The 16,219-nt window shown below is 47.9% G+C and overlaps 2 protein-coding genes across 2 annotated transcripts in view; both read left to right on the plus strand.

Annotated features, from left to right (window-relative positions):
- Positions 1-9,747: 9,747 nt before the first annotated feature.
- SPN (sialophorin) lies at positions 9,748-13,183 on the plus strand. The gene is made up of 2 exons (XM_024744511.1): positions 9,748-9,838; positions 10,189-13,183. Exon 2 carries the CDS (start codon positions 10,205-10,207, stop codon positions 11,438-11,440), a length of 1,236 nt encoding a protein of 411 aa, XP_024600279.1. The 5' UTR covers positions 9,748-9,838; positions 10,189-10,204; the 3' UTR covers positions 11,441-13,183.
- The window catches only part of QPRT (quinolinate phosphoribosyltransferase), a 19,486-nt gene continuing 15,258 nt past the window's right edge, over positions 11,992-16,219 (plus strand). Inside the window, exon 1 of the mRNA XM_024744514.1 lies at positions 11,992-12,129. The gene's annotated coding sequence lies outside the window, so the exon portion shown is untranslated. The remainder of the gene's footprint in view (positions 12,130-16,219) is intronic.

The raw sequence follows: 16,219 nt of genomic DNA on the forward strand, positions 1-16,219 counted from the left end.
CACCCATTTCACCCACCCCTGACACCCCTGCCTCATGAGGTTTTTTGTTTGTTTTTTATTTTTAAGATTCCACATATAAGTGAGATCATCCAGTATTTGTGTTTCTCTATGTTTCACTTAGCATAATGCCCTCAAGGTCCATCACTGTTGTCACAATGGCAAGATTTCCTTGTTTTTTAATGGCTTAATAATCTTCCTGTATATAAGTATATACATCTCTCTTCCTCTCTCTCTCTCTCTCTCTCTCTCTCATATACTAGCTGCAACAGTTTATATTTCCATCAATGGTGCGCAAGGGTTCCATTTTCTCCACATCTTTGTCAACACTTAGTTCTTGTTTTATGATAATAGCTATTCTAACAGGTATGAGGTGATATCTCATTGTGGTTTCGATTTGCATTTCCCTCATGATTAGTGACATTGAGCATCTTCTCACGTGTCTGTTGACCATCTGTATGTCTTCTTTGGGAAAAAGTATATTCAGATCCTCCACCCGTTTTAATTTTATTATTTTTTAATTTTAAAAAATATTTATTTATTTGCCTGTGCTGGGTCTTAGTTGCAGCATGAAGGATCTTTAGTTGAGGCATGTGAACGCTTAGTTGCAGCATATGGGATCTGGTTCCCTGACAAGGGATCGAACCCAGGCCCCGCTGCATTGGGAGCATGAAGTCTTAGCCACTGGACCACAAGGGAATTCCTTATTTAAAATTTTTTTTTGGCCACACTCCATGGCTTGCAGGATCTTAGTTCCCCAACCGTGGATTGAACCGATGCCCCCTGCAGTGGGAGCATGAAGCCCTAACCACTGGACTGCCAGGGAATTCCCCAACTATTTTTTAAAAATTAATTAATTAATTAATTTATTTTTGGTTGCGTTGGGTCTTCATTGCTGCATGCGGGCTTTCTCTAGTTGTGGTGAGCAGGGGCTACTCTTCGTTGTGGTGTGTGAGCTTCTCATCGCGGTGGCTTCTCTTGTTGTGGAGCATAGGCGCCCGGGCTTCAGTAGTTGTGGCATACAGGCTCAGTAGCTGTGGCTCGTGGGCTCAGTTGCTCTGCGGCCTGTGGGATCTTCCCAGACCAGGGCTTGAACTCATGTCCCCTGCATTGGCAGGTGGATTCTAAACCACTGCGCCACCAGGGAAGTCCCCACAACTGATTTTTGTACATTGATTTTGTATTCTGCACTTTTATGAGCTGATAAGAGGCCCACAGAAGGGGACAGGTGGGATTCAGGGCCCACTGATCCAGCTTTCATAATGCCTCCAGGATCCCTTGCTGTTTGACTCCATTCTCTGCACCCACAACGTTGTCAGCATCCTAGGGCTGGTTCTTCTCAGAGTTGTAGGATGTGTCTTTAATCATGGCTGGTGGGAAAGAGAAGTCATTTCCCTTATTTTTTGTTTTTGTTTTAAGGAAGAACTTTTGAACCTTAATGAAGTTGCATCTCAGTGGCTAGAATGGGGTCACATTCTCTTTCCTGATCTAATCGTGGATGGAGGTGGTGGTGGTTACTTTAGATTAATTAGACTTTCTCCTGGAGCTGAAGGAAGGGGTCAGTGTCCCTGATGTGCAGTGTCCCTGATGAACAAACTAGGGTTCTGTTAGAAAGGAGGGAGGCAGGATGGATGACAGGGTTGGTTTTTCTGGGTGCTTTCTTTTCATGTTTCAGTGCTTTTTTGGATGTCTGGTATGTCTTTAACGTCCGTTCATACTTTGGAGTGAGCTAATAAAAAGCTAACTGGGGTTTTAGCTACCGGAGTAGGGCTTCCCAGTTAGAAGACTGAACTTACAAATTTTTCCTTTTCTTTTTTTTTTCTTTTGAGAAAAAACCCTTGGATTAGCATCAGACTTTTCATCAGCAAAATCAAGTATTCAGATCCCAAGAGAAAATGAGTCAATGACTTCTAGGTTCTAAAGAAAATATTTTTTAGCCTACCTACAATTCTATATCAAGCAAATGTGAGAATAAAATAAAGACATATTAGGGTGCAAGATTATTTAGAAAGTTTAACTTCTTCTCAGGAATGTCACTGTCTTAGGAAGTGACTTGAGGATGTGCTTCAGCAAAAATGAGGAGATAAGCCAGGAAAGAAGAGGATGAGAGGTATAGGAAACAGGGGATCTCACTTGGGAGAGAAATAACCCCAGTCCCAGCATGAAGCTGTACAGCCATAGGGAGAGGCAGGGGGACAGATAGGCCACTCAGAGCAAGCAACTAGGAAAAACAATTAGAAATTCTAGGAAAAATTAAAAGGTATATAATTAAGGGTGGGTAATCATAGTAAACTATTGGTTGTACACTGAACAACATTTATATAATCTTAAAAAGGAAATAAAATTAATAGTTTTCCATTTTTAGACTCAACCTTTGGACCAGACAGGACTGATCCTGAATTTCTGAGATGATGGAAATATTCTACCTCTGTGTTATCTAGTATGGTAGCCATTAGCCACATGTGGTTTTTGAGCACTTGAAATGTGGTTGGCTAGTTGCTACCAAGGAGCTGAATTTTAAATTTTTTTTTTTTTTTTTGCCATGCCATGCAGCTTGAGGGATCTTAGTTCCCTGATCAGGGATTGAACCAGTGCCCCTGTAGAGGAAGCATGAAGTCCTAACTACTGGACCGCCAGGGAATTCCCTAAATCTTCTTTTTTCTTTTAATTTGAAGTATAGTTGATTTACAGTGTTGTGTTAGTTTCAGGTGTACAGCAAAGTGATTCAGATATGTATATTCTTTTAAAAATTCTTTTCCATTATAGGTTATTACAAGATATTGAGTATTGTTTCCTGTGCTATACAGTAGATCCTTGTTGTTTATCTATTTTATATGTATCAGTGTGTATCTGTTAATAAACTCCTAATTTATCCCTCCCCCATCCCTTTCCCTTTTGGTAACCATAAGTTTGTTTTCTATGTCTGTGAGTCTATTTCTGTTTTGTAAATAAGTTTATTTGTATCATTTTTTTAGATTCCACGTAAAAGTGATATCATATGATATTTGTCTTTCTCTGTCTGACTTATTTCACTTAGGATGATAACCTCTAGGTCTATCCATGTTGCTGCAAATGGTATTATTTCATTTTTTTAATGGCTGAGTAAGATTCAATTGTATACATATACCACATCTTTTTTATCCATTGAATTTTAAATCTTAATGAATTTTAATGAATTTAAATTAAAATAGTTCCACATGGTTAGTGGCTGCTGTATTGGACAGTGAAGCTCTAGACAATGCAAAGAAGAGAATGCAAGTGTTAGCTACTTTAAGCATTATGGAAGTAAATGTAGGGACTTCCCTGGTGGCGCAGTAGTTGAGGGTCCGCCTGCCAGTGCAGGGGATACGGGTTCGAGCCCTGGTTTGGGAAGATCCCACATGCTGTGGAGCAACTGAGCCCGTGCGCCACAACTGCTGAGCCCTTGCACCACAACTACTGAAGCCACGCGCCTACAATCCAGGCTCCACAGCAAGAGAAGCCACCACAGTGAGAAGCCCACACACTGCGATGAAGAGTAGCCCCTGCTTGCCTCAATTAGAGAAAGCCCACACACAGCAACGAAGACCCAACGCAGCCAAAAAAAAAACCACATTTGAGTACTTAAAAAAAAAAAATGAGGCAACAGGCCCAAATGGAGTCACTTGTGTTAAGCTGAGTCACCAAAACCAAAACTTAATACCTAACCTAATTGCAGTTTCAGCTGCTCCCAGGCATGGAATTTTGAATTAATCAGTCTGGAGCTTCTTTTTTTTTTTTTCAATTTATTTTATTTATTTATTTTTGGCTGCGTTGGGTCTTCGTTGCTGCGCATGGGCTTTCTCTAGTTGTGGAGAGCGGGGGCTACTTTTTGTTGCGGTGCGCAAGCTTATTGCGGTGACTTCTCTTGTTGAGGAGCAGGGGCTGTAGGTGTGTGGGCTTCAGTAGTTGTGGCGAACGGGCTTAGTTGTTCCGCAGCATGTGGGATCTTCCTGGGACCGGGTCTCGGACCCATGTGCCCTGCATTGGCAGGCGGATTCTTAACTACTGCACCACCAGGGAAGCCCAGTCTGGAACTTCTTGATAAACACTAGTGAGGTAATTTCCTTGAAAAGACCCTTACCTTTCCTGACCGCTGCCTCTAAGGGAAGATGTCCTCGCCTAAAATAATCCTTTTCTTTTGCTGATCACCTCCTCATCCCACCCCACTTCTGCCTATAAAAGCCTTCCATTTGTACAGCCCCTCAGAGAGCCTTTCTACTTGCTAGGTGGGATGCTACCCAATTAATGAGTCGTTTAATAAAGCCAATTAGATCCTCAGTTGAATTGTGCTGTTTAACAGGTCGCTGGCACTGTTCCCAGAGCACCCCGTGTCCTAGCTCACTGAATTCTCAGGACGAGGCTAACCCTTCTCACAGATCAGGAACCTGAGGCACAGGAAGGTGACATTTGTTGCCCAGGGTCACACACTCAGTCAGTGGCTGAGCCTGGGTCTGGCCCCAGGAAGTCTGGCCCCAGAGTTCCCTCCCTTAACCACTGTGCCGCCACACATGACAGCTGATACTGAAAATGACCATGGAGAGTTATTATACTTGCAGCAACAAAAACAACTTTAGTTACGGTTACAAAGAGCCTAAAAAGAGGGATGTAGCTGACCCGGGAAGTGGGACAGGGCCAGTGGGTCAAATGCTCTCCTATTGGAGCTAGAAACCAGTAGATTAATGGCAGGCAGGACGGATACATAAAAAAATAGCAGAATTAGCATATCGTTGAGGGATATGGACCCACCAGAAGAGCTGAGACTAAAACAAATTAAAGGGATTAAAAAATGGTTCCTTTCCAGGACCATGACTTGGGAGGGAAAGGGGAGGAGTATTACCATTCATGATAAACACTCTGTGCTTGTAATATGCGATACTTAGATAAAAATTAAGAAACCATTATGTTCAACCATAGATTAGTACGTAAACACCTCTCTGACCAGAATGAAATTCCCCGGGGCTGGGGGTGGCCAATGGCTGCCTGACTTGTCAATCCTGTTCCTAGAGAGGATTGTAGATGGGAGGAAAAGGCCCCAGGCCTTGGAGGATCAGATGGGACAACACAACGCACCTCTTGTAACATCAGCTATTGTTTATTAGGCTCTTACTAAGGGATTCCACACCCCCCTTCACACTATCTAACTTAATCCTCCCAAGAACTTTGAAAAATAGTATTATCATTCTTATTTACAGATGAAGAAACTAAGGCAAAGAGATGACATGACTGACCCAAGGCCACACAGGGGCAGGGAGGTCTGCCCCTCAGAGACCTGCAGGAGGTCAGAGCTGGAAGTCCAGACCCTAGGGAGGGAAGAAACATCTTCATGGAACATGAGTTGGTTGTCCCACTGTTGCACCTGCAGACCTCTGATGACCTCCTTCCTGGAGGTATGTGGTCTGGGTGAAGCCTTCACAGTTTCAGGCACACCCAGTGCTCGCAGTGCCCCACCCCTACCTGGTCCCTTTCTGGTTCTTGCCTTCAAGGGCACAGTTCGTTACCCAGCGCCCTCTTCTTTCTCACAGCCAGAGAGCTCCACGTCAGCCAATAAACATCACTGAGTGCCGACTGTTTACCAGGCACTTTCAGTGGTACAGCAACCAACAGACACACACCCATGCTCTCGCGGGGCTTATGCTCCAGTGGGGGTAGAAAGACAAAACAAAATAAGCAAGTAAATGAGAAGTGCCATAGAGAGAAAGCAGAGGTGGGAGCTGGGTAGTGCAGGCCAGGGGGAAGGGGTACAATTTTAAATAGCCAGGCAAAGCCATACTAAGAAGATGACATTTGAGCCGTTTAGCTATCTGGGTGAAGAGCCTTCCAGGCACAGCTACAGATGGCACAAAGGCCCCAGGGCTCAGATTCTCCGGGGATGAGATGGAGGCCTTGGTGGCAGGAGCAGAGGGAATGAGGACAGGAGGGGAGGGTGGGTCAGACTGGGTGTGGTCTTGTGGTCCATTTTGAGCACTTGGGCTCTGAGTGGGGTGGAAGCAGTCTCAGGGTTCAGAGCAGGGGACAGATGGAATCAGATGTTTGATCTGGGTCCCACTGGCTGCTTTGTGGCTAAGAGCCTGAAGCAGGTGAGGAAAGACAGGGTTTAGGGCAGGGGGACAGCAGTGAAGGTGGGGAACAGTAGTCAGATTCCAGATCTTTTTATTTTTTAACATGTTTTTTTTTTTTTGGCCCCGCCTTACAGCTTGTGAGATCTCAGTTCCCTGACCAGGAGTGGAACCTGCGCCCTTGACAGTGAAAGTGCAGAGTCCTAACCACTGGACTGCCAGGGAATTCCCAGTATGTTCCTTTATTTTGAAAATTTTCAAACACAGAAAAGTCACAAGAACAATACAGTTAATACCCATAGACCCTTCACATGGCATCACCATTTGTTTTTTTAAACATGCCCTTTAGTTAGATGCCCGAGCACATAATAGACAGGTGATGGAATTACATTTTCAGTACGGCATCTGGATACATCAAGCCCCGGACCAGGGCTTGAACCCGGCTCCCCTGCATTGACAGGCGGATTCTTAACCACTGCGCCACCAAGGAAGCCCCCCATATTGCATTTTTAAAAAATAAATTTATTTATTCATTTATTTATTTTGGCTGTGTTGGGTCTTCGTTTCTGTGCGAGGGCTTTCTCCAGTTGCGGCGAGCAGGGACCACTCCTCATCGCGGTGCGCAGGCCTCTCACCGTCGCGGTCTCTCCCGTTGCGGAGCATAGGCTCCAGACGTGCAGGCTCAGTAGTTGTGGCTCACAGGCCCAGCTGCTCCGCAGACTGTAGTTTTGTAGTATAGTGTGAAATCAGGGAACATGATACCTCTTCAGGTTCATCTTGTTCTCTCCCTGCTCCAGCCCTGGAATCAGCCATTTTCCAAAGAGCCTTGGTTCCTTTCCAAGGAGAGTGGTTTTTAGAAGCCAATATTTGGCTGTCAAGCATGGCCCCATTTTGAAGGTAGAAAGAGCAGAATTTACAGATTGGATGTAGGCTATAAGAGAAAGAGAAGCGACCAGATACCCTTCAGTTTTTTAAGACATTTCTTCTCTGGAGTCTTCTTAGACCCTCCCTCAGGCTGAATCTTGCCCCTATTGAAGCAAGTATTCTATTATTTGCATTATTTATACACACGCATGTCTCTAAATGCATCATAGTTATTAAGTATCAGCTTGTGGTACTACCTGGGAGATCCTTATCCTTGGCCTCGATCCCTAAGACCAACATGGTTTTGAAGCTCATCTCTAGCACTTGCTGGTTGTCTGAGCCTCAGCAAGTCTCTTAACTGTTTTTTCTCAGTTTCTTCACCTGTAAAGTTAGGGTAATGATATGAATCTCACAGGGTTGTTGTGAACAGTGAGTGCTATGTGAATGCAATGTGCTGGGCACGCCAGCCTGGCCCATTCTAAATGCCTAGGGCACATTACTTAACCTCTCTGTACCTTGACTTCCTCACCTGTAAAATGGGCTTGCCGTGAGGAATGGCTGGAATCATGCACAGAGAATCTTTTTTTTCTGTACTTGGCCAACTGCTACTATAGAGTTTTCTAAGTATTGTTCTTCTGGGATGTCTTGAGGGCAGTGACCACCCCTTGTTCACATTTTCATCATCTCTCCCTGCACCCCAGGGTCTATGCTCTGTGCTGGTCAGGCTGTTTTCTTGAGCACTCTGGGCTAGAGCCTGGACCCATCCACATCCTCTCCACTCTCCCCAGGACTGGAGCCTGACATTGAGCCCGGGGAGCGTACAACTTTGTCAGCAGCAATTTGGTTGAAATGAAAATTTTGTCAACAATGTGTTTTGCTTCAGTGATTTTTTTTAAAGGTTGAGAAATTGGGAATCTATATACAGTCTTTTTATTTATTTAATTTATTTATTTTCAGCTGTGTTGGGTTTTCATTGTTGCACGCGGGCTTTCTCTAGTTGTGGTGAGTGGGGCCTACTCTTCGTTGCGGTGCGCAGGCTTCTCATTGCGGTGGCTCCTCTTGTTGCGGAGCACGGGCTCTAGGTATGCTGGCTTCAGTAGTTGTGGCGCACGGGCTTTGTTGCTCTGCAGCATGTGGGATCTTCCCGGACCAGGGCTCAAACCCACGTCCCCTGCACTGACAGGTGGATTCGTATCCACTGCGCCACCAGGGAAGTCCTATATGCAGTCTTACAAATATTTTTGTTGATTTTTCTTCTTAATTAAAAAAATTTTTTTAACCTCCAATTACTTTGCAGCCAATTATTCCTACTTTTCTGTTTGCAACAGCAAAATGTTGAAACAACCTAATGTCTGACAATGAAATGTTTTCCTTCCTTCCTCCCTTTTGTTCAGTAAAAAAAAGAAAAGCAAGGAACGTTATGTATAATAAAATCTAATACTATAAAAAATACATGTGTATATGCATACATACCCTGTTACCAGGGTCTATCTGGTGGTGTTGGTACGGAGTTTTTTCACTTTATATGCTGCTGCCTGGTGGGAAAGGCAATCCACCCCAGCCCCGAGCTTCCCTGCCCACTCTTGCTGATATGCCCGCAATACAAGGTCCTGGCCGCTCTACATCCAGGCCGTTTCTCAAGGTTGTGTTTGCAGTGAGTAACGCTGAGGGATGAAGTAATGTCTCCTTTCAGGACAAAGAGCAAGCTTGCTTACCACCTACTCGAAAAGAAGGAAATTCTCCAAGCTCAGTGCTCCTCAGCTGTGGGGCAAGCCTCTCCGTGGTCACCCCTGTGGGGCTCAGGGGGGTAAGTGGAACTGAAGCAGACGGCGCTCCTGCTGAGCAATGAGTTTGCTGAGCAATGAGTAGTGGATTCCTATGTCTGTGATCCAGGAGTCTCACGTCTTTGTCAGACTAACTCGTTAGCTTGTGAGTGGGGTACAATCCCAGGCCCTGACATTGGCCTGTTTCAATCATCTATCATGTACGTGCATTATTACTTTTACAACATAAAAATCAGTTTTGATTTTTTTAAAAGAAAGGCAAAAAACCGTACACATACTGAGAGTCAAAGCTTACAAATTAAAGGAAAATAAGAAAACATCAAACACCCAAAGAAGAAAGTAAAGAATTCTCTACTCATACCTACCCAGTGAAACTTGTTAACACCTCAGTGAATAGCTTTTCAGACTGCCTTCCATGTAGATTCCCACATTTTTACTAGTCTTCTGCAAAAGTAAGATCATAGCATATACAGTGCTTAATAACCACCTTGATTTAGTCAGGCAGTCCACGACTGGGGGCCATTGTAGTGACCTACCCCTGCAAGCTTCTTGAGAAGTCAAGAGCCCACCAGGGATTTCACACAGCCTGCAAAGCCTTCCACTGCCCCAGCCAGAGTTGAGGGCTTCCTCTTGCCCTGGTACTTCCTGGGAGCTCTTGGGGCAGGAGAAGTGTTAGCCTTGGGTGCTGGCCTAACAGCTCGGGGACCACAAAGGCAAAGGAAACCACCTTCCCCTCCCATCTCCTCCTCCGCACCCCCTGGTTCTCAAGCATGCATTTCCACCACCCTGCTCTGACACATATCCCTATCCCAGCTTCACTGCTTGCCATCCCATTTTCCAGAGGAGACCCGGGAATCCCCATTCCAGACCCCGCCCACCATCCCCACCTGCTTCAGCTGAGACCCCAGAGCCCCTGTCATCATCTCAGACCCTGAAAGAGCGAGTGATGCCTCTCTCATCACACGGCAATGTAGGAGCAGGGCGGGTGGGGCAGGATGCTGGGGTGGGTGGAGCCAGGGCCACTTCCTTTCCCCTTGAGGCCCCACCACCAGTCTTGCCCCAGCTTCAGGAATTGGAGCAGCCTGTCCCAGCCCTGTGCCCTTATCCGCTGAGCTGGTAAGTGGTGTGACCTGGTGGGGCAGGGGCTTCAGTGGACCTGGGAATGTGCCTCTGGCTTGAGAAGACCTTGATAGATAATGGGAAAAGAGGACGAGGAGGGGGTGGGCTGTTGCTGGAGCCGGGGCTGCCAACGCCCAAGGGGGCCTATGGGGTAGATTCGATGGGGGAGCTGCCAGCGTCTTGTTACTTCTGATACTAGTAAAAGCAAGGATGGAAAAAGCCGTTGAACCGCAGAGTTGGGCCCGGCAGTTGGCAGGGAAGTGGGCAGGAGGGAGGGCCTGGCTAGGTCCTGCCCCCCCGCCCCCAGCTCCTTATGTATTTTATTTCTTCAACTTCCCCACCCTCAGGTCCCAACTCCTGCTCATGCCTGTTGCTTTGGAAATGATCCTGCTTCTCTTCCTCTTTGGGAGCGTCTGGGCCCAAAACACGAGCTCAGAGTCTCCGAATGGCACAATTACTTTGCAGGAGTTGGAACCCACAGGGTCCTCTGCTTCTTTGGTCTCAAATATCTATGAGACCACAAAATTCAACTCAATGACATCTAATTTTGCAACAACCGAGGTCCCTAAGACAGATAACAGCACTGAGCACAAGATCTTCCCGCCTTCCTCAACTCCCTATACAGCCAATGAGGTTTCCTCTCCTGGGACTTCCATTGCTGCCAGCAGGGGCCCTCCTGTAAATGAGTCAATAATCTCCCAGAAAGATTCCGCCAAAACATTATCAATGCCCCTGGAAATCTCTAATGCAACCAGTATACCTGCTGTCCCAGTAGTGAAATCTGCAGGATTCCACACTACGACTGGTGAAACCGTGGCAACTAGCCCTCTGGAGACCTCCAGTGGGACCAGTGGACCCCCTGTCACCACAGCTACTAGCTCTCTGGAGACCTCTGATGGGATCAGTGGACCCCCTATCACCACAGCAATTAGCTCTCTGAAGACCTCCAATGTGACCAGCGGACCCCCTGTCATCATGGAAACTAGCTCTCTAAAGACCTCCAAGGAGACCAGTGGACTTCCTGTCACCATGGCAACTACGTCTCTGAAGACCCCCCTGGGGACCAGTGGCTCCCCCACCTTTGGAGTAAAAATATCCAGCCCAACGTCCTCCACAAGCAGTAGGTCCTCCCCAAATTCAGGTTGGGAGACAAATGGCACCTTGCTGGTAGCTGTACTTGTGGCCCTGCTGGTGCTCATTTTCCTCATGGCACTACTTCTGCTGTGGCGCCAGCGGCAGAAGCGGAAGACGGGAGTAGTGACATTCAACAGGGGTGGAAAACACAACGGGGTGGCAAATGCCTGGGCTGGGGTAGCCCAGGTGTCTCATGAGGAGGCCGCGACAATAACAGAGGGAGTGTCTGGGGGTAACAATGACTCTGGGGCCCCCCAGGGGGAGGGGTCTGGCCAGCGGCCCACACTTACCACTTTCTTTGGTAGACGGAAGTCTCGCCAGGGCTCCGTGGCGCTGGAGGAGCTGAAGCCTGGGCCATCCCCCAGCCTAAAGGGGGAGGAAGAGCCACTCGTGGGCAGCAAGGATGAGGCTGTGGAGACCTCTACTTCTGATGGGCCAGAAGAGAGAGATGTGGAGGCCCCTTAACGTTTGAGAGTAATAAGACTGGAGCTCAGAATCGTTCCCGCTTTCATCACCTTCCCTCCTGTCATCACATCCAGCCTCATCATCACCCAGCATTTTCACCCAGCACCCTTTGGATTTTCATCCAGCATCTTCACCCTGAATCATCATTCAGCTCTTCTAGCCAGCAGCCCATGCAGCACCCACATCCAGCACGTAGATCAGGGCTGACGCCCACTGAACCCTTGTAGACTGAATGAACGAACTTTCCTCATCAACCCCTACTTCTCCCCATCACATTTTTTCCACATTTCTGTCCTTGAAACCAGCTGCTGAGTCTCCGTAAAGGCCAAACTTCCTTGACTTACGATTTCTCAGAGGATTCCCCAGGAATACCAGAGTCTGGGAAGAAGAGAAAATGGCAACCCAGCAAACTCCCACCTTAGGATTACTCTGGAAAGTACATTTGGCCCCATGGATTAGGACAGTCCTACCGGCTCAGCCCATGAACTGCCTTTAACTCCATGCCCCAGTGCTCTGTGCTAGGCCAGCCTGGAGCATGGGCTGGGTGGTGTCACCCAGCTGTGGTCTCAGGTGCGTCTGAGACGGCCCCTGGACCCTAGGCTGGCTCACGGTCCCAGCCACCGCATTTTCCCCCAACTCTGGACTGAGGCAGCCAGAGGCTTCAGCTGTTTCTCCTCGCAAGAGCAGAGGTGAGAAGAGTTTCTGGGCAGATGTAGTTCTTAGAAGTCTCGGCACCTGCGTGGGTCCACTCATGCATGCAGTTTGTGTGCAAGAGGCGAGGACTTGGTGATGCTTGTGAAGGGCAGTGGCTAGTACAGTTGGGTGAGGGAGGGGGCAGGAAGGGCTGCAGAGGCTGAGGAGATGCCGCCCTCAGGAGGTGCTGAGAACTTAGGCACCCTCGTCTTTGCTCCGATGGGGTGGAGGTGGAAGATTTAATTCCGTCTGTGGCAGGGCTTGACAGAAAGACTGCATGTGTGACCAAGTGTGGTTCTTCAGCTCAGCCGCTATGTCCCTTCCTCAAACCCCCCCCACCCTCCACCCCCCCTCTCCCCAGTGCACACACGAGAGTCCCAGGTCATGCTGATGCTGTTACAAGTTTAATGTGTTTGTCTGTATCCCCTCTTCCATTCTACAAGGAGGGTCAGTGAGAGAGTGAGCTGTGACAGGCCTCCAGAACCAGGGGCATCCCTGTGGCTCTGGGATGGAGAGGAGGGGACAAGACCCAACTGTGCTATCTCTGAGACCAGCCCAGGCCAGAACCCAGGGCACCGCATGAACCAGAGGCCGTTGGTATTTCCCCAGGGCAAAGAGGAAATTTGCAAAGAGGAAGTTGTTGGGTCAGAGGAGCAGTGGATGAGAGCAGACACATTGACCTACAAAAGGAGAGGCCACGGGACTCCATGAGAGCGTGACTGCCAGGTGGTTTGGATTGGAGGGGACACCAGAGGCTGGGAAAGGGCCCCCAGGTGGGTCAGTTCATGGGGGTGTGGAAGAGGGATGAGGAGAGAAGCGGCAGAAAGTGGCCACGGATCCTCCTGGAGTTCTGCCACCCATGCCTGGGCGAGCTGGGGTGGAAATCCAGCCTTCACCACGCAAACCTGGGCGCCTTTTCTTTTTCTTTCTTGGACGTGCCACACAGGCACAAGGGGTCTTAGTTCCCCGACCAGGGATCGAACCTGCACACCCCCCCTCACCCCGGCCAAAATAAATAAATAATAAAATATTGAAAATACTAATTTTGTCCTGACAGTAAAACAACATTTTTCTTCTTTTGCAAAACTACCAGCACATTCTAGTTTCTTAAATAACAGGATTCTCGGGCTTCCCTGGTGGTGCAGTGGTTGAAAGTCCGCCTGCCGATGCAGGGGATGCGGGTTCATGCCCCAGTCCGGGAAGATCCCACATGCCGCAGAGCGGCTAGGCCTGTGAGCCATGGCCGCTGAGCCTGCGCGTCCGGAGCCTGTGCTCCACAACGGGAGAGGCCGCAACAGTGAGAGGCCCGCGTACCGCAAAAACAAACAAACAAACAAACAAAAAACACAGGATTTTCTCTCACACACAACCATATACAGTGTATTATTCTTCATCTTATATTTTAAATGCATGTTTCTATTTTATTTTCAATAGTACACATTAAGATCATGGTTACAAATACAGCTTTGTCATCCAGTGCAAACTCCAGATGGAAGAAGGATTTGGATGGGGATGGTCTTGAGAAGTCTATTAATGTAATTCACTTTTGCAGACAGGAAAAGGGCCTCCGAGCATGGTTCTATGGACATTTCATTTCTGAAAATGGACATTTACGCCTCATTTTCCTCTGCATCCGTATTTCTGCTCCTGTTCTGGGGAGGTTGGATGTCGAGCCATTAGCCATCAGAAAACCCAGGGTATTTTGGATACCAGCTACATGTCCCCAGCAATGAGCTGCCAATGGGTGCCTGTGTGCCTTAGCCCCTTGGGGTGCTTAGCATCTGCCTGCCCAGCTAGTGGCTTCAGGACAGCCTAGCTGGACCATGCCCCAGATCCCCAAAGCTGCCGGCCATGGAAAGGGCCACAAGCTCACTCCTGCGTTTGCGCATGCTCTGCCAGAAGCCTGCGCACCCCCGTCCTGTCCCACCACACACACGTCTTGACTTCCCGCCAAACTCCTCTCAACCATCAAGATGTAGTTCAAATGTCACTGCCTTTGCGAAGCCGCCCCTGCTGCCTCCATCCCAAACAGATAGAGTATTTCTCTTCCACTCTTGCAGCACCTTGCGTGACAGTACAAACAACTGGACTGTAATCCTGTGAAGGTGTCCCCCATTCATTGGGGTGTAGCCCCTTCAAGTCCACCTGTCATCTTTGTGGCTCCAGAGGCCAGAGCCTGGCATGTCTACCGAATATATGTTTACTGAATGGAGAGGTGAATGGATTAATGAATGAGCAAACAATGGTTTTCAGGTAAACCATGGCAAGGTCAGATCTGTCCTTTGAATGAAACTGGCATCCAGGAGCATGGCCTGAGGCAGTGGGACCTGAGACGGGAGCATTAGTCTAGGTGAAGTTAGATAGAGTGGGAGTCTGGCCTAAGGTGAAAGAAGAGGTCAGGTTTGAAATATATTTATTCAGAGAATAAGGTTTTTAGAACGAATTGACTATTGAGGTGATGGGGGAAGAATGAGGTTAGACTCTTAAAGTTTCTGTCTTGGAAAATGGAGGAGATGCTGACATCACTATGTGGAAATGCAAAGAGGTGAGCAGTTTGGGGGGAAAACATGAGTATTTATTTATTTTTTTTTTATTTATATTTTGGCCACACCGCGCACTTTGCGGGATCTTAGTTCCCCGACCAGGGATTGAATCTGGGCCACAGCAGTGAAAATGCTGAATCCTAGCCACTCGACAACCAGGGAACTCCCCATGAGGGGTGTTAGAAGTAGAGGCCTGGAAGTTGCAAGGGAAGTCAGAGCTGGAGATATAGATTAAGGAGTTATCTGATGTTAGATAGCAATTTAAATAACGGCATTGGTGGATAAATGCGTAAACTGTGTAGAATGAGAAAAGGAGAGAGCTGTGGAGAGAAGCTTCATGTGTTAGTCAGGGCAGGCTAAGTGCTGTAACAAACAACCCCCAAGTCTCAGGGGTAGAACTCAAGAGAAGCTTTTTCCTTGCTTATGTAACAATTTAATGTTGGCATTTGGAGGGTGACCTTCCATGAGGTCATTCAGGGACCCAGACTCCTTCCATCTTGTGGCTCTGTCATTCCCAGGGCAGATCATGGGAAGACTAGCGCGACACGCATCACTTTTGCTCACATTCCATTGGACAGAATTCAGTCATACGGTGGCCTCCATGCAAAGGAGGCTGGGAAATGTAGTTTAGCTTGTGCCCAAGAGGAAAAGAGGAACAGTCCCGCCACACTGAGGGGACACCACAGTCTGAGGGCTGCCTGTAAGAAGAAGGACCTGTAGGAAGCAGAAAAGAGCCTTTAGGAGAGAAACCAGGAGAAAATGACATCTGGAGGGGAAAAAGGGAGAAATAGTTTGGAGAAGGGCTGTCAGGAGCTGACCTGGACTAGAGTGAGGCAAGCAAGGCAGTAAGGTGTAAAATGGAGCTTGAGAGTGAGGCCTTCTTCAGTTTTGTGCCCCAGGACCCTTGCTTGCCTCACCCAAGTCCAAGTCCTGGCAGGGTCACATGCTGCAGAGGCAGAAATGGGAGAAGGCTGGGAAGAGGCCAGTGTCTGGCAATCAGTGGACTTTAGCAAGTGGTTCTGATGAAGAACTAGAGTCCCCAGCACTTCTGGGACAGGAACTTGCCTGAAGTCACAGTACAATAATTGGCAGTTTCCTGGTTTTCTTGTTCAGAAGCCCAGCTCTGATCTGCTCAGGGCCCTTAAAGTACCTTGGGAAGAAGGAAGAGAAGGAAAGTGGCTTTTTGTTGAGTTTCTACTCTGTGTCACCCACAGAGTTTTTTCACTTGATTCTCAGTTGAAGCCATGAGGTTGGTATTATCCCATTTTACAGCTAAGGAAATGGAGGCGCAGAAAAAGGTAAAGAAGTATTTGAGATCAAAAAGCAGGGAAGTAGGATTTCCCCAGTGCACCATCAAAAGTGCTCTCCAGCCATCACAGGGAGCGCACCCTGGGGCAGGGTCAAGGAGGCTGGGTGAGTGGAGAGAACAGGGCCGAGGCTCAGAGAGGAGAGGACTTCTGAGTTATATGACTGAGTGTCCTGGAGGCCAGAGGGAGCCCCAGAGAACCAGGGCAGGGCCGGTCAGGGCTGGTCAGACCGGCCC

This window comes from Neophocaena asiaeorientalis, unplaced genomic scaffold (genome assembly GCF_003031525.2).
Source record: "Neophocaena asiaeorientalis asiaeorientalis breed wild unplaced genomic scaffold, Neophocaena_asiaeorientalis_V1.1 scaffold91, whole genome shotgun sequence".
NCBI classification, from domain to species: Eukaryota; Metazoa; Chordata; class Mammalia; order Artiodactyla; family Phocoenidae; genus Neophocaena; species Neophocaena asiaeorientalis.